Source organism: Mastigoproctus giganteus, chromosome 11, assembly GCF_048544385.1.
Source record: "Mastigoproctus giganteus isolate SK-2022 chromosome 11, ASM4854438v1, whole genome shotgun sequence".
Lineage (NCBI taxonomy): Eukaryota > Metazoa > Arthropoda > Arachnida > Uropygi > Thelyphonidae > Mastigoproctus > Mastigoproctus giganteus.
The window spans coordinates 179490873-179515613 of NC_143585.1; the positions used below are offsets into that span (position 1 = coordinate 179490873).

The 24741-nt window shown below is 38.2% G+C and overlaps 1 protein-coding gene across 1 annotated transcript in view; it reads right to left on the minus strand.

Moving 5' to 3' along the window:
* LOC150078599 (uncharacterized) overlaps positions 1-23251 on the minus strand; it is a 452040-nt gene extending 428789 nt beyond the window's left edge. The window contains exons 1-2 of the mRNA XM_090384628.1: positions 23222-23251; positions 22509-22655 (exon numbers count right to left, since the gene is read on the minus strand). Of these exons, the coding sequence (XP_090240754.1) occupies positions 22509-22655; positions 23222-23251 (177 nt within the window). The remainder of the gene's footprint in view (positions 1-22508; positions 22656-23221) is intronic.
* Positions 23252-24741: the final 1490 nt, after the last annotated feature.

Sequence of the window (24741 nt, forward strand, 5' to 3'; positions counted from 1 at the left end):
CAGATCCTGTTGCAGCAGCATAGTGTCAGTAGTGTCCTTGACAACCCTGCCAACCTTTGTATCATCTGCAAACTTGGACTTTAAGCTTGATATACCATCATCAATATCATTTATAAATACAGAAAACAATAATGGACCCAACACTGAGCCCTGAGAGACTCCACTAATAACAGTAGTCCACGATGAGCAGTGTCCATTGATTACCACTCTGTCTTCTCCCCCTCAACCACCCCTTTATCCATAGCAGCAATTTGCCTCCAATGTCACACTGCTCCAATTTGTGTAGCAGTCTTCCATGCGCAACAGTATCAAAAGCCTTTCTAAGATCCAAGTATATAATATCAAAGTTATTCCCTGCATCCAGTTCTTTTGTGACTGCATCATAGTATCCAATCAAGTTGGTCAGGCAAGACTTCCCCTTAACAAAACCATGCTGTGTCTGAGCTATAACTGAAGTCGTGTCTAAATGATCCTGCAGTGCTTCTTTAACCAGTGCCTCCATTAATTTTCCTGGAACAGAAGTTAAGCTCACAGGTCTATAATTACTTGTGTCAGCCTTTGATCCTCCTTTGTGAATTGGGGTCACATTTGCACATTTCCAGTCTATGGGTACCTCCCCTGAGTCCAAGGAAGCTCTCATAATTATGGCTAAGGGTTTGCTTACTTCCTTTGCTGCCTCCTTTAATATAACTGGATAGATCCCATCCACCCCGGGTGCCTTTCTTGTGTTTATCTTCAACAGTTTCTCCTCCACTTTACTCCCAGTTATTTCAAGATTCTGTAGCTTACTGCTAGAGTTGAATACACCTCTGGCATTCCCCTTGCTGAATAACTCCTCATGTGTGAATGTCGATGCAAAATATTAATTTAGTTTGTTAGCTACCTGAGCAGGATCATCAACAGTTAACCCATCAATATCAAGTGGACCAATCTGATTCATCCCCTTCCTTCTAGAGTTTACATAAGTGAAGAACTCTTTGCTGTTTTTCTTTGCATCCCTTGCCAAGGATTTCTCGTAATCTGCCTTCGCCTGCCTAACCTCCTTTGTAACTTGGTTGCATATCAACTTGTATCTATCATAGGCTTCTGTGTCATGTGTTAATTTGTAAGTATCCCATGCATTTTTCTTCTCTGCCATATGCCTCATTAGTTCATCTGATATCCATTTTGGCCTAAACCGTGAACAATATTTCTTAGTTGGTATGTAAAGCTTAGTAGCTTCCAAGATAAGTTCTTTGAATGCTTCCCATTTTGAATTTGCTGTTGGTAACATCATCAGTTGGTCCCATTGTATAGAATTTAAATACTGTCTCAGTCCATCGTAGTCGCCTTTACGGAAGCAATAACCCTTCCCTTTACCCGTAATGGTAGTTACCTCTTTGAGTAAATCCCACTTCAGCACACTGTGATCACTGCCACCTAGTGGTTCATTTATCTGCAGATTCTTAATGCATGAAGAATCACTGCTGATAATCAAATCAAGAGTATTACTCCCTCTAGTTGCCTCCCGAACATGCTGATGTAGAAAACAATCATCCAATAAATCCACAAAAGCCTTGCTAGTGTGTGAGTAACCAGCCCCCAAATTCCAGTCAATATCTGGGAAATTAAAATCTCCCATTATAAGACTCTCTGATTTACTGGCCCACTATTTCCCTGTACAGTTCCTTATTATACTCATCAGAGTCATTAGGCCTATAGCACACTCCTACTCTCAATTTTGATCTCCCAATGCTTATGTCACACCAAACTGACTCAACACTGCACTGTCCGGGGATGTCGACTGGCTTCACTTCCTTGGTTTTTATGTGTTTCTTAACTAATAGCATAACCCCTCCTCCTTTCCTATCCTGTCTATCCTTTCTGTAGACGTTGTACTCCCCAAATTGCAGTTCTGCATCCCTTATATCTGTGTGACACCACGTCTCTGATATCCCAACAATATCTGCCTTTGATGTTTTGAGCAATACCTCAAATTCATCAAATTTATTTACTAAACTCCTAGCATTGGTGTACACGCAAGTATACCTGCACCTGTTTCTATTCTTAGCTACCCTAACACAACACATGTGTTTACTTGTACCGCAATGGCTCCCAGCAGTCTCTGAAATACCATGCATCTTGTTTTTCAGGCTTCTGCTCATTCTAATAGAAGCAGTGCAAGAATCTCTTTCACCTCTGCCAGTGGCTACTGTCAATCTATTGGTCTTTGTCTCCCCCCAAGCTAGCAGTTTTCCGACCCACCTAACACTGCCTCGATAGCATCAGCAAATATTCTTGCACCCTTTGTATTTAAGTGTATCCCATCCCTGTAGAAGCAATCTCTCCTGTTAACAAGTACAGTCCAGGCTGAAAAAAATTCTACCCCTTGAGCCTTGCACAATCTTTCCAGGGCCGAATTGATCGACAAGGCTCTCATCATATACTCCCTCCTATCGTGTCTGGGCAGAATTGCAGACACTTTCAAATTCAACCCTAATTCTCGGCTTTTGTTCAACAGTGACCTGTACTTGTTAAGTAATTCTGCCGGTCTCCTACTCTTAATATTATTAGTGCCAACGTGTACAACTATATCACCTTTTGTGCCCTTAAAAGATGATATTCGCTCTACAACGTCATCAACCTTTGCCCCTGGCAGACATACCCTGGTCCTGTTCCACCTATCTTTTTTACAAAGCATGTTCCCCGTTTCCCTGACAATAGAGTCACCAACCACTACTAGTTCCTTCGGGACCAGCGCATTCTGCCTTGGGGGTTGTCTCTGTGTCACGCGATGCCCAAGTGCAAGCTCTGGCGGTGATGTGGGCAGCTGAGAACTTGATGGGCCCCTCAATTTAGTTTCTTCGACGGCATCCACCCTGTCCTTCAAGCTCTCATATAGGCCCACAAGAACGCCGAGTTGTTGCCTGATATCGATACACTCCTTGCATCGCGCACACACAAAGACATCCCCCTTGGCAGTATCATGTCCCGTACCCGATTGTCTGCAAACATCAAGCAAACAGTGCACTTTATAAATGCTGTGAGTCAGAGGACAACTGCTCCCCTCAGTTCTGCTCTGAGCCACAGCACTTCCATTAGCTTGAGCCTTTTGCTTTGCTGCTCTGGTCTGAGTCATGATTCTATTAATTTATTAATTAATTATAATTAATTATATTATGTTATTAATTATGTTAAATATAATTAATTATATTATGTTTGTAATCTAAGTCGTTATATGTATTTATTTAAACGTACAATTTAACTGCTAACGAAGTTCAACTAACGGCATCTAGTTGAATATAACTATCGGTATATAACTATCGTATCACAAACGCGGGAAAATTACGAACGGTAGCGGAGTTGAAACACGTGGAAACCTTTACCGATACTTTTATGCATTTACAAGGCCGAGTAAAGAATAAATACACCAAATTAATCAGAAAATCACAAAATAATGTTATACTACTAAATTTAAATCAAAAGTTTTAGAAAAACAATAATTTCAAATCAATAAATAAGAAAAATCCACTTAGCGGCTTTGAACACGACCGTCTCTGAACTTGGCATTAAATTGCTTAAAAATATCCAAAGTAGACTTCAGCTGCCACTGTGCTGAACAATATAAGAGAGACCATTTGAATTCTGTCACCACAATTGTTATGATATTGATACAGAAATAATATAGGTGCCACTTGGATGATTTTCTATGTAGTTTTGTGGGAGTGTAAACAATATCCAAAACATTTTTTTTTTAGTTCCATAAACTACAAATTTCTTGCAATAAAATATAATTTTATAACTAGTTTATAAATATCACATAGTTTGTACCGCCATAAAAAAAGTGGATTTGATGTAACATTATTTTTGTATCTCTTGGTATCGCATTGCCTTAAATTAAATTTAGACTAAAATTAAGCTTCACCCCATAACAGAAAAACAAAGAGTACATAGTAGTAAAATGCTTTAGATCTAGTGAAAACTACCAAAAACTGTTCTATGAATCAGAACTGCAATTGTGTCATTTTTTTATTTTGTTGTTTGTTATTTGGTTTTTAGGAACATTAGCAACTAAGGCCATATTGCTCCGAGGATATGCGGTGGTCATTCAGTGACCTTTCCCCATCCTCCGTATTTAGTGGGCACAGGCTCGAACCCTGGTCTAATCAAGAAGCGTGTGCTACTACACTGCTGCTCCTGCCCACCTGGCTACGGAGGCACTTTTTATTTTGTGAAGCTACCTTTAGCAGGAATGATACAGCTATAGGGGATGCCAATGTGTATATTCATTATAGAATAGGAGGAGATTAAGGGCAAATTCAGCATTCTAATGGGCTTATATAAGGGCATGGGGGTTGATGGCCTCAATAAATTAAACAGGGAGACACATCAAGCACTCAAGTGCCCAGACAAACACTAGAGCCCATGCTCCCTTGGTCCTACAGAAAATAGCTATTGTTGGTAACTCAACTGTCCAAGAAACAGGAAATATATTATAGAAAAAAAGACAGGTTAAATAGGATCATGGTAGATCTGTGAAGGGCTACAGTTGAAGACATAGGACACCTATCATCTTTAAGGATGATGTTTTTATACAGATTGGTAAGGAGGTTTGATGAGTTAATTAAAATGTACAGGGAAATGTTGAGGGAAAAAAATGAGTTAGGATTAAAATTGAATGTATCTGTAATTCAGCCGAAACAAGATAAGAGGGAATACATGAAGACAACTTTGAAAATCAATTCGGTCCAGAAGAGACTGTGCAAGACTGTGGGAGTAGAATTTTTCTCCGTGTGGTCTGTGCTTTTTAACAAGAGAGAGAGAGGCCGCTTTACAATATACTTAAACAAAAGGGTACAAGATTATTTGCTGATACATTAAAATATTTGTAAATTATTTTTAGATACCTATAATTTTTGTATGTGAAGCCAAATTCTGCTATACAAGGTGTTAGGTCAGTTAGACAACTGCTAGCTAGAAACACAGACAAAGAGGTTAACAGAAGCCACATGCAGAGGTGTAAGTGATTCTTGATTGTTTTTCTATTGGAATATGCAACAGCCTGAAAAGCAAGGTGCCAGGGACTTCAAGGCCTGCTAGGGATCCTTATGGAACAAGCGAATACACAGGATGTGTTAGGGTAACTAAGAGTAAAAACAGGTGCATGTATACTCTTGATTTTTTTAAGGAGTCCTTATGTGCTGTAATGTAATAACTAAATCGTATGTATAGCTTAGCTTAATTTTCAGCACTCACCTCATAGTAATCCGCTTAGCTGGTGGAGAGTTTTATCACATACATAGTGGTTATAGGATTCTAATAACTTACAGGGATTATGGGTTTAAAACTAAGTTATGGGCTATAAAAAAATTTTTAAGAAAGGAAAGTGCACCTTCCATTCTATGGTTGCTTAATTAAATTAAATTAGATGAAGAAAAATAGAAGCTAATAGTCGCGCACGAGCGACTTTCGAGATTCCTCATCTTCAGTTAGCTATAGTGGGGGGGATAGAGCGCGCTTGTGTTATATACGGGTTGGGTTCCCGAAATGCATTTCGGTGCACGTGAAAACTTAATACGTGCTAAATTCCAAATGGGGGAGAAACTGGCGGGAATCTTTTTGTTTAACACGTTGAGTGATGTATGGCGCTTAAACCATTCAATAACTAGGGCTTCGTTTTCAAGGATTTTGTAGCTAGAATTTAATTTAACTACTGTAATGGCTGAATCGATGAGTGGGTTGTGATTTTGAGATTGGACATGTTGTGTTAGTTCTGTACTTGCTGAATTAGTTTTGAAGCTATTAAAGTGGTAGTATGCACGCGTGTTGGAAATTTTTGATGTCCCAAATTTTGCTGTTGTACTGCCTATGTAACATGCTTGGCAATCTGATTGGCATCTGATCAAATATATAATGTTGTTGCATTCTTGTGTCTCGTACTCGTGTGTTGTCTTGTATGAATTGAATTTGGAACTTAATTTGTTATAAGATGTGAATATTAATTTGATATCTGTATTTTTAAATATCTGTTGAAGTCTTCTAGTGTATTTGTTGATGATATGGAAGTGCGATAAGGGGTTTATGTATCTTATTCTTGTTCACGTGGTTAATAATTTTGTTTGGGTTATTAGTGTTATTATGAACTTTGGTGATGGTTTCTTTTATTAGTTGTGGTGGGTATTTTCTGTCGAATTTTTTGGTGAGGTATTGCAATTCTACAGATAGGTCTGTTTGTGTGTGGCTATATTTTACAGCATTGTATATCAGGTTGTATAGAACTGCTTTTTTGATGTATAGAGGGTGGTGTGAGTGGTAATGTAGGAATTGTGTGTTTTTTCTGCCTATTTTGGTGCCTAAAGATGTGTTTATTTTGTATACAGTGAGGTTTAGAAAATTAATTTTATTATCGGTTTCTACTTCAAGGGTAAATTTGAGTCTTTCATGTGTTGTGTTAAAAGTGTTCAGTAAAGTATTGATGGTGGTTCTGTTCCCTATTAAGAGGACGTCATCTGCATATCTCATGTATAGTTTAATTCCTGGGGGAAAGGGTTGGAGAATTTTTTTCTTCGATAGATGCGAAGTAGATCTCAGATAAAGGGGCAGAGATACCAAGGCCCATGGGAAGGCCGAAAATTTGTTCGTAGATGTTATTTTGGAATTTAAATTGTTTGGCGTCAAGTAACAGTGATGTGAGTTCTAAAATGTCATTAATGTTTAAGTCGGTACGTTTTGTCAATGTGTCGTCTTTAATTAATAGTTCTTTAAGGGCCAGTAGCATGGATTCGATGTGCACATTTGTGTATAGGGAGACGACGTCGAAGGACACGAGAATATCGTTTTCAGATATGGTTATGGAAGTTATATATTCGTGTGCTTGTTTAGTATTGTAGACCCTGAACCGAGAAAATCTCATTAAAGTTGAAATAATTTTGACGAGGAATATGGATAGGTTAGCATAGGTGGCCTGTTTATAGGAAACGATGGGCCTTAAAGGATAATCTTGTTTATGGAGTTTGACTATTCCAAAAATGTGTGGGAGAATGTTACTGTGTATGCCTATTTGCTGGAGGGTATGTAAATTAATTTGTTTGTTGGCTCTGAGTCTTCTTAGGATACCATCAAGTTTGTTTTTAAGCTTGTTAATGTTAAACGTGTTGCAAGGGATGCATGTTGTTGAATCTGATAAGATGTGTAACATTTTCTTTATATATGTGTTTTTGTCCATGATTGCGATGGTATCTCCTTTGTCTGCCTTTTGTATTATAATATTCGGGGTTTTCATAAAGTCTTGTATATGTGGGTTAATTGTTGTTGGGGAATGTTAGGTTTACTAATTAATTGGGAGTTAAAAACAGCGTTAGTTTCATGTATGATTCGATATTTATCTGGGTGGTTTCGTTTGTATTTCTATCGTGGCGTCTTTAACTGGGTAGTTGTTGCTGTTAACGGCGAAATTGAATCCGTATTCTAGACTGGCAAGTTCATTAGGGGAAAATGTTTGTGTAGAGATGTTAACAACTGAGTTTGTGGGGTTTTTTTTGTGTCTCCTAGTGAGTGTATCCCATTTCTTGGAGTGCTTTTGGGTAATCTGATTTAAAGTTGCTTGAATTTGTGTGTTGTTCTGTTGTACGTAATCGTACCAAGTCGTGGGGGTTAGTTCTCTTTTAAGTTTGAATTTAAGGGTATGTATTTGATCTAAAAGGAGATATTTTTCTCTGTATCTTTTCTGTAATTCGGCTTTAATAGAGGCTTGGTGTATGATAAAAGGGTATTTTTTAACAGTGTTTTTGGTGCAGATACGAGCGAAATTGGGGATTATGTCATACGTGAGACATTTCTTTAAGAATGTGATGTGGAGTTTGTCGGAAAAGTATTTAACTAATAGTTTTGTGAAATGGAGTTTCCTATCGTGCAAATCTGAATGCATTGGGGAAAATGTGGAAATGATAGGCGTGCGGAAGAGGTGTAATGTATAGTTAAAGGATTTGTGTTAAATTGACTCTTGATTTTTTAAGGAGTCCTTATGTGCTGTAATGTAATAACTAAATTGTATGTATAGCTTAGCTTAATTTTCAGCACTCACCTCATAGTAATCTGCTTAGTTGGTGGAGAGTTTTACCACATATATAGTGGTTATAGGATTCTAATAACTTACAGGGATTATGGGTTTAAAACTAAGTTATGGGCTATAAAAAATTTTTTAAGAAAGGAAAGTGCACCTTCCATTCTATGGTTGCCTAATTAAATTAAATTAGATGAAGAAAAATAGAAGCTAATATTCGCGCACGAGCGACTTTCGAGATTCCTCATCTTCAGTTAGCTATAGTGGGGGGGAGGGGGGAGAGCGCGCTTGTGTTATATATGGGTTGGGTTCCCGAAATGCATTTCAGTGCACATGGAAACTTAACACGTGCTAAATTCCAAATGGGGGAGAAATTGGCAGGAATCTTTTTGTTTAACACGTTGAGTGGTGTATGGCGCTTAAACCATTTGATAACGAGGGTTTCGTTTTCAAGGATTTTGATGAATTAGTTTTGAAGCTATTAAAGTGGTAGTATGCACGCGTGTTGGAAATTTTTGATGTCCCGAATTTTGCTGTTGTACTGCCTACGTAACATGCTTGGCAATCTGATTGGCATCTGATCAAATATATAATTTTGTTGTAATCTTGTCTCGTACTCGTGTGTTGTCTTGTATGAATTGAATTTGGAACTTAATTTGTTTAAGCGCCATACATCACTCAACGTGTTAAACAAAAAGATTCCCGCCAATTTCTCCCCCATTTGGAATTTAGCACGTATTAAGTTTCCACGTGCACTGAAATGCATTTCGGGAACCCAACCCGTATATAACACAAGCGCTCTTCCCCCCCCCACTACAGCTAACTGAAGACGAGGAATCTCGAAAGTCGCTCGTGCGCGACTATTAGCTTCTATTTTTCTTCATCTAATTTAATTTAATTTAATTTAATTAGGCAACCATAGAATGGAAGGTGCACTTTCCTTTCTTAAAAATTTTTTATACCCCATAACTTAGTTTTAAACCCATAATCCCTGTAAGTTATTAGAATCCTATAACCACTATGTATGTGGTAAAACTCTCCACCAGCTAAGCGGATTACTATGAGGTGAGTGCTGAAAATTAAGCTAAGCTATAAATACGATTTAGTGCATGTATTCTTAATGTACACTAATGCCAGGACTATAGTAAATAAATTTGATGAATTTGTAGCACTGGTCAAGTCATCGAAGGCAGACATGGGGATATCAGAGACATTCATCACGCAGACATAGGGGATGCTGAATTTAAATTTAAATATCAGGACTACTGGACAGCGGAGGGGAGGGGAGAGGTTATTAGCATTAGTAGAGGCACGTGATGCAAGAAAGCAAGCTCATCAGCCAAAAAAAAAAAAAAAAAAAAAAAACTTTCCCATTTCACTGACTCATTCATTCCAAATGTTTGTATAGTTCTGCCTTGAATTTATTTAAGCTATTAACTTCCATCTGTTGTTGTAGAAGTTGATAGCTTAAATAAATTCAAGGTTTTGTTTCATAAGGGGGGGCATAGATTCAAACTTTCCTCAGTTTCAATCTATGGCCCCCTCAGGTTTGTAATCTGAGCAAGAGGAACAATCCCATCAGCATTGAGCCTGCTCAATCCATTCAAGGCCTTATACACCTCAATCAGATCTCCTTGCAGATCTGATTGGTGCCAAGTCTCCAAAAGCTGCAATTTGCAGAACTTAAGCCTTTCTTCGTAAGAGCACCCTTTGTTCCCTTCACCAGTCTTGTTGCCCTTCTCTGTACTCATTCTAGCACCTCTACATCATTCCTAAAATGAGGCTTCCAGACCTGTATGAAATACTCAAGGTGTGACCTGACCATTGCCTTATACAAGGGGATAATCACTTCCATATCCCTGCTCACAAAATTCCTGTATATCATTGACAAGACCTTATGACCTACTCTAGCAGCCTGTCTGCACTGCTCAAAAAACTTCATATCTGACTGCACAATTACCCCCAGGTCTCTTTCATTCTCCACTACCCTGAGTGTAACACCACATAGTTGGTAAATTTCTCTGGGGGTTACTGCTACCCATATGCAGTACTTTGCATTTGTCAATGCTAAGTGGCAACTTCAGTTGCCACTTACCCCATCTACCCAACTTTTCCAGATCCTGTTGTAGCAGCATACTGTCATTACTGTTATTAACAACAGTTATACTCTTGGTTAAAAAACAAAAATCATAAAGTGGTCCATCCAGTTGACATGGGTGGCCAGTGGAATATGGAGTCAATTTGGTGGGAGATAAGCAATGAGAAAATAAAAATTACACGAGTGTGATGAAGATGACAAGTAACTGTACAGAGTATCTTATATGGGATTTACCTTTCCAGATATTGATCGAAATTGTGTAGTGGTCAGTCCCACATTAGCAGGACATTTTTAGATTTATTAATTTACTGTTTTCTACACCAGCATGTTAGAGAGACAACAAGCAAAAGCAATACTCTAGATCTGATTATCAGGAGCAACACTTTGTGCATTAAGAAACTGCAGATAAAAGATTGGGTGCCAATGATCCTAGCGTACAGATGTGGGATATACATAAAGATGTAAATAGTGTGAAGGGCAATGGGAAGGGCTTTTGCTTTCATAAAGGTGACAACAGTGGTCTCACAGTTTTGAAGATTTATATGAAGGGGCCAACTGTTGTAATAATCACAGGAGCTACTAGGTTTATTATAACTAATTCAAATCTTAGACTTAAATGGTTGTCAGTTGTATAGATGAGACTTATGGCAGAGTAGATAAAAACTACAGTAGATAAAAACTGATGAGCAGTCATGTCACAAAGGAAGAGAATAGTAAAAAAGACTTCTTTTCTTCATGAAAATATTTGTAGAGGAGGACTTCGGGGATATAAACTGAGTATTGGAAAAATTTTGAGCTCTTGGAAACATAAGTTTTTTGAAAAATTTTGCCTTTTTTTGAATTAATTAACATTAAATTGTGTTCAATAAATAGTTAATAGTCTAAGTCACGTTTGTCAACCTACTTATAAATTTAGCTAGAGATTTTGTATTTTACAAACAAAGAGCTTTTGTATCAGTGATTTGGCATGAATATCACATCTTTTAACTAGTAATGTAGTGCATGGTAGTGGAATTGTAATATTTTAATTGTGGTAAATAAGTAGCTGGAAGGTAATCACAGATATAGGATTTTTTTTTTTTTTTTTTTGTTGTTGTTGTTGTTTTTAACTAAGAAATTTCATTCGTAATAAGGCTGTAACTAATTTAAAAGTCTACAAACATAACAATATAATGAAATATATAATGTAAATGTGATAGAGTAATACTTATTATTGCTGTATAACCCGTGAACAAAGTACAGGAACTCCCCGACTTACGTAATACTTGACTAATGGAAATTCAACTTTATGTAAGTTTTTGCCAGCTGGTGCAAAATTAAAAAAATCGTGGAAACGTTATTTTGCATCCAATAGGAATAAATGGAGGTATCATGAAAATATCATAACGTGAACCCAATAACACATTTTTTTTTTGTAATTCATTCCAAATCCTCATATGTTGAAATTTTCACTATATTACTAAGCTATTTATCTCTCTAAAAGGTCATATTTATAATAGAAATTGCACTACCCTTTCATCGTTATCATATGTTCCCGTGGCACCTCTGTAGCCAGGTGAGCAGGAGCAGCAGTGCGTAGCACATGCTTCTTGATTAGACCGGGGTTCGAGCCCGTGACCACCAAATACGGAGGATGCGGAAAGGTCAGGGAATGACCACCGCATATCCCCGGATATGGCCTTAGTGATAATGCTCCTAAAAACCAAAATAACAACAACAACAAATATGTTCCTGTTATAAGAATCAATTTTGAACCACTTTGTGATATTTTTCTAAACCACATTTCTGGAGGTCACTACCATAAAACAATTTGCACTTTCAGGTTTATCGTGCTCTTCTGTTAACTCGATCTTATTGCATTTGCATTAATACTGATAACTGCAATTGTGTCAGTTTTTACGCTTTTATGGTGAAATGTGTTCCCCTTCACTGAAATCTTCAATCATATAAAACAAATTTTCAGAAACTTCTCTTCATTCCTATTTACATATTACAATGCTGAAGGGAAAGCAAGCAACGAAAAGTGCAAGTGGTGGTAGTGACAGGAAACGAAACAAAACAAAAGTGATTTATAAATGAAGATGAAAATGATTAAGTACGAAGCAGAACAAAGTTTATCATCTATTGCAAGGGAATTAGGTCTCGCTGCTTCAACAGTGAATACTATTTTAATGGACAGTGTGCATGTAAAAGAACATGTCAAAGGATCAATGCACTTAAGATCAGTCATCACAAAAACAGCATTCACGTGCTGTATTGAAGATGGAACAGCTGTTAATAATATGGATGGAAAATCAGATTCAGAAGCAAGTGCCCCTGAGTCCAATTACCATTCAAGCAAAAGCAACAAGTATTTATAAAGATTTCAGGAAATACGTATGAAGGAAGGTTGTTCCAGAAAACGGCAGTTGAATGAATAAACAAGGAAGATGAAAAGTTGGTTCTGTGAGTTTGAAGTTGGACAGTAAATGGATGTTGGCTGGTGGCTGCATGTGTTCGGACTGTTTTGAAAGCGAGAGCGGGAATTATAGAAGCCAATTCAGAAGAACAGTGCCCATGGAAGTATCTGTAGAAGAGGCATGCAGCAGAAACAATACATCTATGAGACAGTGAGTGGAGAGACTCTGTTAGAGATGAATCATTAATTAACCTAACTGCCCTCTTCTGAATGGATTCAAGAAGCCTGAGAGAGGTTTTGGGGGCACCACCACCAGATGTGGGAACAATATTCCATGGCTGGGCGGATTTGTGATTTATACAGAGTGAGCAACTATTTGGAAGAAAAGTAACGCCGAGAGTGAAATCGAAAACCAAGTTTTTTAGATGCAGAGGAAGCAATATTTGTAATGTGCTTGTGCCAAGAGAGATTAGAAGTCAGGGTAATCCCCAAAAGAGATATATCATACAGGATAAGATAAAGAGAAAATAAGATACAGGATATTTCAGAGACTGCTGGGAATCATTGGGGTACAAGTAAATACATGGGTTGTGTTAGGGTAGCTAAGAAAAAGAACAGGTGCATGTATACTTGCGTGTACACCAATGCTAGGAGTTGAGTAAATAAATTTGATGAATTTGAGGTATTGCTCAAAACATCAAAGGCAGATATTGTGGGGATTTCAGAGACGTGGTGTCACACAGATATAAGGAATGCAAAACTGGAATTTGGGGAGTACAATGTCTACAGAAGGGATAGACAGGATAGGAAGGGAGGAGGGGTTATGCTATTAGTTCAGAAATACATAAAATCCAAGGAAGTGAAGCCAGTCGACATTCCTGGACAGTGCAGTGTCGAGTCAGTTTGGTGTGACATAAGCATTGGGAGATCAAAATTGAGAGTAGGAGTGTGCTATAGGCCTAATGACTCTGATGAGTATAATAAGGAATTGTACAGGGAAATTAGAGTGGGCCAGTAAATCAGAGAGTCTTATAATGGGGGTTTTTAATTTCCCAGATATTGACTGGAATTTGGGGGCTGCTCACTCACACACTAGCAAGGCTTTTGTGGATTTATTGGATGATTGTTTTCTACATCAGCATGTTTGGGAGGCAACTAGAGGGAGTAATACTCTTGATTTGATTATCAGTAGTGATTCTTCATGCATTAAGAATCTGCAAGTAAATGAACCACTAGGTGGCAGTGATCACAGTGTGCTGAAGTGGGATTTACTAAAAGAGGTAACTACCATTAAGGGTTAAGGGAAGGGTTATTGCTTTCATAAAGCCGACTACGATGGACTGAGACAGTATTTAAATTCTATACAGTGGGACCAACTGATGATGTTACCAACAGCAAATTCAAAATGGGAAGCATTCAAAGAACTTATCTTGGAAGCTACTAGGCTTTACATACCAACTAAGAAATACTGTTCAATGTTTAGGCCTAAGTGGATGTCAGATGAACTAATGAGGCATATGGCAGAGAAGAAAAATGCATGGGATACTTACAAATTAACACATGACACAGAAGCCTATGATAGATACAAGTTGATATGCAACCAAGTTACAAAGGAGGTTAGGCAGGCGAAGGAAGATTATGAGAAATCCTTGGCAAGGGATGCAAAGAAAAACAGCAAAGAGTTCTTCACTTATGTAAACTCTAGAAGGAAGGGGATGAATCAGATTGGTCCACTTGATATCGATGGGTCAACTGTTGATGATTCTGCTCAGGTAGCTAACAAACTAAATGAATATTTTGCATCGACATTCACACATGAGGAGTTATTCAGCAAGGGGAATGCCAGAGGTGTATTCAACTCTGGCAGTAAGCTAGAGAATCTTGTAATAACTGAGAGTAAAGTGGAGGAGAAATTGTTGAAGATAAATACAAGAAAGGCACCTGGGGTGGATGGAATCTATCCAGTTATATTAAAAGAGGCAGCAAAGGAAGTAAGCAAACCCTTAGCCATAATTATGAGAGCTTCTTTGGACTCAGGGGAAGTACCCATGGACTGGAGATGTGCAAATGTGACCCCAATTCACAAAGGAGGATCAAAAGGCGGCAAGTAATTATAGACCTGTTATTTTAACTTCTGTTCCCGGAAAATTAATGGAGGCACTAGTTAAAGAAGTACTAGAGGATCATCTGGACAAGACTTCAGTTATAGCTCAGAGACAGCATGGTTTTGTTAAGGGGAAGTCTTGTCTGACCAATTTGATTGGATACTATGATGCAGTCACAAAAGAACTGGACAGGGAATAACTTTGATATTATATACTTGGATCTTAGAAAGGCTTTTGATACTGTTCCACATGGAAGACTGCTGCACAAATTGAAGCAGTGTGGCATTGGAGGCAAATTGCTGCTATGGATAAAGGGGTGGTTGAGGGGGAGAGGACAGATTTGGTTTGGTTTGGTTTTTTATGGCGCATTGGCAGCTAAGGCCATAATGCGCCAAGACAAAGGAGAAGACAGAGAATGGTAATCAATGAACACTGCTCATCGTGGACTAATGTTATTAGTGGAGTCCCTCAGGGTTCAGTATTGGGTCCATTATTGTTTTCTGTATTTATAAATGATATTGAAGATGGTATATCAAGCTTAATGTCCAAGTTTGCAGACGATACGAAGGTAGGCAGGGTTGTCAAGGACACTACTGACACTATGCTACTCCATCAGGATCTGGAAAAGTTGAACAGATGGGCTGAGAGGTGGCAAATGAAGTTTAACATTGACAAATGTAAAGTACTACATATGGGAAACAGCAACCCCAGAGCAACGTATCAACTCTGTGGTACTACACTGACAGTGGTAGAGAATGAAAGGGACCTGGGGGTAGTTGTGCAGGCAGATATATTAAGTTTTCTGAGTAGTGCAGACGGGCTGCAAGGGTAGCTCATGGTGTATTGTCGATGATATATAGGAATTTTTCTAGCAGGGATAAGGAGGTGATTATTCCCTTGTATAAGGCAATGGTCAGGCCACACCTAGAGTACTGTATACAGGTCTGGAGGCCTCATTTAAAGAAGGATGTAGGGATGCTGGAACGAGTACAGAGAAGGGCAACAAGATTGGTGAATGGAACAAAGGGGTGCTCTTACGAAGAAAGGCTTAAGTTTTGCAAATTACAGTGTCTGGAGACTAGGCACCAGCGAGGTGATCTGATTGAGGTGTATAAGGCCTTGAATGGTTTGAGCATGCTCAATGCTGATGGGATTCTTCCTCTTGCTCAGAAAAATCACCTGAAAGGGCATAAATTCAAATTGAGGAAAGACAGATGTAGGATAGACGTGAGGAAATTTGCCTTTAGCCAGCAGGTGGTTGGTTGGTGGAACAGACTTCCATCCCTTGTCGTGGAAGTTGATAGCCTAAATAAGTTTAAGGCTCAGCTGGACAGGTATTTCGAACGAACAGAGGGGTGAAGTGAAAGTGGTTATTTTTTATTTATTTTTTTTTTTTATTTTATTTATTATATTTTTTTTTTGGCTGATGCTGCATAAGCTTGCTTTCTTGCATCAAATGCCTCTACTAATACTAATGCTAATGCTAATCATTTTGCCTCGAAATTGGAGTGTCGCTAAAGATAAGCATAGGAGCAGAAGAATCCTTTTTGCGAGATATAAGACAAGACTGAGTTTTAGAAGGGTTGAAATCAACTAAGTTGTCTTTGCCCCACTGGAGAATTACCTGAAAATCGGCATTTAAGGAATTGGTAGCAGATTTTCGAGAAGTTGAAGCGGATTGAGCAGGACAAGGTTTCTCAAAATGGAAAGTGGAATGCAATGTGCTATCATCGGCAAAACTATATGGTTAGGATTTCCAGTCAATGGAAGAAGGTCATTAATATACAAGAGGAAAAGAGTGGGAGAAAGAACTGATCCTTGGGGGACACCGGCATTAGTGGAGAAGTTAGAAGACAGAGAGCCATCACCCTCAGTGAGCGATCAGAGAGAAAACTGGATAACCAATTACTAAAAACAGTTGGCAAACCATAACATGGAAGCTTGTTTAAAAGACCTTTTATACCAAACATGATCGAAAGCCTTTGAGATATCAAGAACAACTACTTGTGTTTCACCGAACCTTTCCATTGAATTAGTCCATAAATGGGTAACATAAGCCAGAATATCACCAGTGGATCGACACTGACGGAATCCATACTGGCGATCGTTGATCAGACTGAAGGTTTCTAGGTAGTTTAAGAGTTGGTGGTTAATTGCTTTCTCCATTACTTTAGAAAGAGTAGAAGTAATTGCAATGGGACGATAATTGGATGGGATGACATAACTTACTGACGTTATGCCTGTCTCCTCGCTTTTTTTGTAATTTTATAATTTTGAAATTTTTTTTAAATTGCACGCTTTTGTATTTTTGTATTTCCTGCACATGAGATAAAAAATTAAATAAATACAATAAATAATTCTATTTACATGTTCGTCGAACATGTCTTTTTTGATTCAATCAATTCAGCAACACAGTTGTGAGTGCTGCATAAGCATGGGGGAAATTGCGACTTATGTAGCGTTCCACAAACACAACCCTTACGTAAGTCGGGGAATTCCTATAGTGTTATTATAGTACACACACTGCCCAAAAAAACATATGTACCTTTATTCAATATCGAATCAGGTTGATCAAAATCAGAATTTTATTCGAGGGAATATTAGTAACAAATGACACAAGAAAGCAAGCTTATAAAGCATTAGACAAAAATCAAACACCTTTCCTCCATCCGCTCCAATAGTTTGTGTGTCTTCCTTGAATTTATTCAAAATACCCGCTTCCACAACAAATGAAAGTTTGTCTGAACAACCAACCACCCACTGGCAGAATGGAAACTTCCACACATCTGCAACCATCCTGAATTTGAATTTATACCTCCTCATGTGAATGGTCTCAGAAAGAGGGAGAATGTCATCAATACTGCACTTACTCAAGCCATTCATAGCCATAAGCACCTCAATCAGATATCCTCATAAGTGCCTAGTATCCAGATGCTGCAATCTGAAGTCTTTTTTTTTTTGGTAAGAGCATCCCTTTGTTCCCCTCCCCAATCTCATTGCCATTCTCTACACCTATTTCAGATCTACATCTTTTCTAAAATAAGACCTCCAGACCTGTATACTCTGGTCAACATACAGCCTAACTATGGACTTGTACAAGGAGATAATCACTTCCTTATCCATGCTGGCAAAGTTCCTATAATGAAAAAGTCTTGGGGTTGATTAACTTTTTCATTTTTTTTTTTTTATGAAAACCCAAAACATGACAGGTATTAGAACCTATAGTACTTAGTACTGTGCTTGGGTTGGTGGTTGAGAAGATGAAAGAAGATATTTATTAACATTAGACTTTAGAAGTGTCCATTGATTACTATATATATATATATAAATTCTTTATTGCTAATAAGTACAGGACATGTACTAGAGACAATAATTTGATCCTCCTTTGTGTATTGTTTATCTTCAACAATTTCTCTTCCACTTTCCTCTCTGTTATTACAAGCTTACTGCCAGAGTTTAGTTCACCTCTGGCATTCCCCTCTCTGAATAACTCCTCATGTGTGAATGTAGATGCAAAATACTCATTTAGTTTGTTAGCCACCTGAGCAGGATCATCAACAGTTGAACCATCGATATCCAGTGGACCAATCTGATTCATCACTTTCCTTCTAGAGTTTACATAGGTAAAGAACTCTTTGCTATTTTTATTTCCATACTTCGCCAAAGATTTCTCATAATCTGCCTTTGCCTGCCTAACCTCCTTTGTGACTTGGTTACAGACCAGCTTATATCTATCATAGGCTTCCATGTCACCAATTAATTTATGTATCCCAAGCATTTTTATTCTCTGCCACATGTCTCATTAGTTCATCTGGCATCCATTTAAGCCTAAACCTTGAACAATATTTCTTAGTTGGTTTGTAAAGCCTAGTAGCTTCCAAGAATAATTCTTTGTTGTTGGTAACAACAAAGTTGGTTAGTACTGTGCTTGTGTTGGAGGTTGAGAAGATGAAAGAAGATATTTATTAACATTAGACTTTAGAAGTGTCCATTGATTACTATATATATATAAATTCTTTATTGCTAATAAGTACAGGACATGTACTAGAGACAATAATACTCAATACGGCAACATGGCCAGGAGTTTTACATTATAAATGAAATTATAAATATCATATATCTATCATAGGCTTCCATGTCACCAATTAATTTATGTATCCCAAGCATTTTTATTCTCTGCCACATGTCTCATTAGTTCATCTGACATCCATTTAAGCCTAAACCTTGAACAATATTTCTTAGTTGGTTTGTAAAGCCTAGTAGCTTCCAAGAATAATTCTTTGTTGTTGGTAACATCTTCAGTTGATCCCACCGTATAGAATTTAAATACTGCCTCAGACCTCCGTAGTCGCCTTTACGAAAGCAAAAACCCTTCCTTGTATTTTACCCATGATGGTAGTTACCTCTTTGAGTAAATCCCACTATGATCACTGCCACCTAGTGGTTCCTTTATCTGCAGATTCTTAATGCATGAAGAATCACTACTAATAATCAGATCAAGAGTATGACTCCCTCTAGTTGCCTCCCGAACATGCTGATGTACAAAACAATCATCCAATAAATCCACAAAAGCCTTGCTAGTGTGTGAGTGACCAACCCACAAATTCCAGTCAATATCTGGGAAATTAAAATCCCCCACTGTAAGACTCTGATTTACTGGCCAACTATTTCCCTGTACAGTTCCTTATTATACTCATCAGAGTCATTAGGCCTATAACACACTCCTACTCTCAATTTTTATTTCCCAGTGCTTATGTCACACCAAACTGACTCGACACTGCAATATACCGCGATGTCGACTGGCTGCACTTCCTTGGATTTTATGTGTTTCTTAACTAATAGCATAACCCCCTCCTCCATACACATTGTACTCCACAAATTCCCGTTCTACATTCCTTATATCTCTGATATCCCAACAATATATGCCTTTGATATTTTGACCAACACCTCAAATTCATCAAATTTACCAAACTCCTAGCATTGGTGTACATGCAATTATACATGCACCTGTTCCTATTCTTAGCTCCCCTAACACAACCATGTGTTTCCCTGTACCGCAATGACTCCCAGCAGTCTCTGAAATCCCCTGCATCTTGTTTTCCAGGCTGCTGTTCATTCCAATAGTAGCAGTGCTAGAATCACTTTCACCTCTGATTACAGACTAGATTATATCTATCTTTGGTTTCATTTTCAGCTGTTAATTTTATTCATTCCATGCATTTTCTTCTCTACCATAGGTCTCATCAGTTCAAACTCATCAGGTTATCTGACATCCATTTGGGTCAAATGAATAGTATTCCTTAGTTGGTATGAAAAGCCTAGTAGCTCCACGATTATTTCCCTGAATGCTTCCCATTTAAAAAAGCTGTTAGTAATATCCTCAGTTGGCCCCCTGCATAAATTTAAAAACTGTCTGAGACCACTGTAATCACCCTTACAAAAGCAACAGCCTTTTCCTCTACCCTTGACTACCCCTAAGGTTTATGTCTTTTAAGTAAATTCCATATCAGTGTACTGTGATCAATGCCACACAGTGGGTCTTTTATCTGCAGATTTTTAAAAAATAATATAGGTATAAAAACACCATACACAATTCTAAAAGAAAAAAACTACAATAGTAGTGTAAAAGCATAATTTCAACTGTATCTCATATTGGGCTCATTCTTCACAATGAGTTACCATACCATGTATTGCACTACTTCAAATAACACTTCACTAATAGAGAAGACTATTGTTACTTATTCTCAGTGGGCACCACCACCACCCAGATGGCACCATTTGAAATACGGTATGGGATAAAGATCTCTGTTATCCTCATACTATCCCTATTAGACTTAGGAAAGCAAAAAAGATGTAGGAAGGTGACAGTAGGAGAGGTAGAAGAAGGAATGCCGTAGAAGGAAGAAAGGGACAGTTACTCCTTCAACTCACACTACTCAAAAGCTCAAATTGGCAACACTTCCCCATTAGAGAAGATTATTGTTACCTATTCTCAGAAACTCCGTGAATATCAGAGACTCCCCCTTACGGCACCGTTTTGAAATATGGTATGGATAAAGATATCAGCTATCCTCAATATCCCTATAAGACTGATCAAAGAAAAAAAGAGGTAGGAATGTGATAGTAAGAGAGGGAGAGGAAAAGATGCCGTAGAAGAATGAAAGGGATAATTAGTTATAATTCATACGAACTCAGAGTTCCATGCCCCGGATGGGCAATGCCCCTGACAGGGTCTGTTGTTACCCAGTCAGAGTCCTGCAAAGATGATTAAGATCTTCCTCTGGTGCTCTTTCTGGCTCTTCAGCCTTCATCAGTGGGTAGATAGGCGTACTGGTTAGACCAGATGTGCTTTCCAGTTTCCGGATATTTCTATGGAATTAACCCTTCAGGGACCCTTTACTGGTCCTGCTTTGGGACTATCTAGTGGCCTGTATGGCTTAAAAAAAAAAAAAAAAAAAAAGGGACAGCACCCCTATTCACTCTTCTCTATATGACTCAACCCAATTGGGCTGCTCACTTGTCCACTGACGCATTCTGAGGAAGGCCCAGTGCATGTGACCACCAAGTTGGCGGCCGCCTGGAGTAGGCTTGCCCTACATGGGTTCTAGGGTCATCCCCCTTACGGCACCGTTTCAAAGCTATTGGCCTATCCTCGGTGGGTGGGTGGGTGGGTGGGTGGGCAGGTACTCTGGTATTGCAAACATGACAACCCAGTTGTGAAGATAATCCCACAACATGAGAGATGCCAAAAGGTGTATGTGATAATGTTTAAGTAAGACTAAATGCAACTGGGCATAATATTTTTAAGAGTTATAACTGTCTATATAATATTGGTGTAAAAATGAAAGGCCATCAAGCCATGAAATGGTGCCCACTGGGAATAAGTAAAAAGTCTCTATTAGTGAAGCGTTACTTATTTAATGTAGTGCAATACATGGTAACTCCTTGTGAAGAATGAGCACAATTATGGCTTTTACGCTACTATCATAGTTTTTTCTTTAAGATTTATCTATGGTGTTTTTACACCTATATTATAGAAATAATTATAACTCTTAAAAATATTATGCCTAGTTGCATTTAGTCTTACTTAAGCAGATTCTTAATGCATGAAGAATACTGCTGATAACCATATCAAGAATATGGCTTCCTCTTGTTGCCTCTCTAACATACTGCTGTAGAAAACAGCCATTCAAAAAAAAAAAAAAAAAAAACAGTCGTCTAATAAGTCTTGCTAATTTGTTAGTGACCAGCCAACCCACAAATTCCGGTCATCTGGAAAATTAAAATCCCTCTTACAGGGCATTCTGATTTACTTGTTCACTATTTCTCTGTGTATCTGTTCCAGTTATGATTAGCATTACTTTCTCCTGGTTGGGAATGGTACAAGGGGTGCAACTTGTAGAAATGCTGCATTTACCCTTTAATTAAAGCAAAATGTGAAAAAAAAAATCATTTTTTTTTATAATTCAAACTCGTAATAGCAAAATTAGCATTAGTAGAGGCATATGATACAAGAAATGAAGCTTATACAGCATCAGCCAAAAAAAAAGTTTCACACCTCCAATCGCAAAGTGCTTCATGTTCTTTGAGAAATGATGGTTCATTTTCCGATGTATAGAAAGATTGCCGTAAAATGCACCAAATATCAGATTGACGGTAATAATGATACGTGGGAGATTCGTATAACAAATTCCCATGCAATTCAAATAGTAAACTTTGGTCTAAATTAAGTTAGATGAAAACATTTCTCAGTTAAAAACAACATGACATTCTATTGAAAATATAAAATAATTCATCACGAAGGAGTTTATTGCAGTCTCCACTAATGACAGAAAAAAATAAACAAATGCAGAGATCAAAACTTACCTTCGTATCAACATCAGCAACGCAATCACGACGAAACTGGTCAAATATTCCCTGAGATTTCAAATGACCCACAATGCTTGTGATCAATTTTGGATCACCGGGTGAAAGCTGAGACAGAGATGACTCCATTACTTTTCTATAAAACTCCTAAACAAGTAAATTTAAATTTAAAAAATGAATGAATAAATAAACCCAAAACATAGTAACCACATACACACATACTGTTCAAGCAATGCAAGAAGCGCCCTCTATTGACACTATATGAATTACAGTGACAAAAACTCTTACGCTGAGGGCTCCGGTGGTGTGCTGTGACAAAGCCCGTTGATTCGAAACACAGAGAACCTGTTAAAAAACTAATCTGTGATTCCAAGCATAGGGAACATGTTACTACTCTGTGATTCGAAGCTACGTAGCTGTGATATACGAAATAAACGACTTTCACAATCAGGACCGTACTTATAAACGGGCGCATGAGGAGTTGGCATCGGGCTTCACTATAGAGGGGGGGCACGCATGACTCTGTAATCTCAAATTTTTAAAGCGATCATTGTATTGCAACGTTTGTGTTTACACAGATTGCTAAAAATAATTGTTTTTACTGAATATATTTGTATATGAAAGTTTTTTCCTTTTTGTAGTCTGGACCTCTGGTATCTTTAAAGGGAGCCCCGTAAGAGCTTAGCGCCTTGGGTCCTGAGAAGTATAAGTACGGTTCTGCTTTCTCCAAGGGCTAATTCCATGTTTATTATTTTTTTATTATTATTATCTGTTTATTTCTCTTCCGAGACACCCATAGACAGCACGTGGCTAGAGGGTGTGGTTACATTATTTCAGTATTTACAAGCATATTTACATGAACTTATTCACAATATTTGGAGATGACAAAACACAGAATATGTGTTAATGGATTAATTGCGAATGGTTGTTAAATGCTAAATATTATTATATAGATTATTAAATTACTCTTATTATATTTGTACCTGCCGGTACACATTACCAAATATTTCTGTCCTATACATGTCCTATTTCTGTCCTAACCCCTGGCTTGTAGCCGTGAAGGGTATTGTGTACGGCATATGCATTTTTTTTTCGTATGCAATAAAGATTTCTTCTTCTTCTTCATTTTGTCTGTACATAGTTTCTCTGCATCTATATTTAAATTATTAAAATAATTCACAGTATTTGCTGGGAAAAATCTCCCCAGAGAGTCCAATTGAGTCAGTTGGCACTTGAGATTTGGTTCTTCTCTGCTTATTCTCGGTCGTGTCATCCGAGGGCGAGTGATCACGTTTCCCACTTTCGGCGCATCTGTTCTCTCCGTTAGTAGCTTTGCCAGAGTTAAGATGTTTCTGGTTGTGATGATATACTTCCACGGTGTGATGTCCAGATTGGCAGACAAGACCGCTCTTGAGATGGTAAACGGTTTCCCGGCGATCTTGTTTAGCCATCTCAGGAGCCAGTATTCTACTCCTAAGAAGGCCTTGATGTTGTTCTCGGGGGCCGATGACCAGATAGTCGATGCGTACAACGGAATCGGTGTAACGCATTTAAGGATGTATTGGATGTATTGTTAAGGATGTTTAGACACCATAACATTACTAAAATTACATTGACCATAAATCTGTTAATCAGAATATTGAGGATGCTACTGCTGTGCAAATTACTATTATTATTGTTGCTCTTATATTATTTCTTCCTCATTGGGGGAGTCCACTCCGTGACGGGTACTGCTACCAAGTACGCAGAGTCGTTGTAATGTCTGGTGTTACTGTTGGTAGAGGAAATCTCTGAATGCCCTACAGGTGTTCAGGATTGCGACTTTCTGGAGTTCCTTGTAGGTGTTCTCTGGAAGACGTATTGCTGCTAGGCTGATTTTTTCCCCATAGATTTTCTACAGGTTGCCAATGCTGGGTACCGCTATGTCAATCAGAAATGTATCCTTTTCCTTCTTCTCCACAAGGGTTATGTCCGGTTTGTTGTGCAGGATTGTCCTATCCGTTATTATGGCGCGGTCCCAGTACAGCTTGTGGGTTGGGGTTTCTAGTACTACTTGGGGTTCGTACTTGTAGTACAGTACATTTTCTTCGATCAACTGGTATTTCCTTGATAGCTTCTGATGTATTTTCTTGGCTACCTGGTCGTGTCTATGCGTGTACTCGGTCTGGGTCCTGTCGCCTTGCATCCCTCGGTGATGTGTTGGATCGTTTCTGAGGCCAGGTGTCATCGTCGA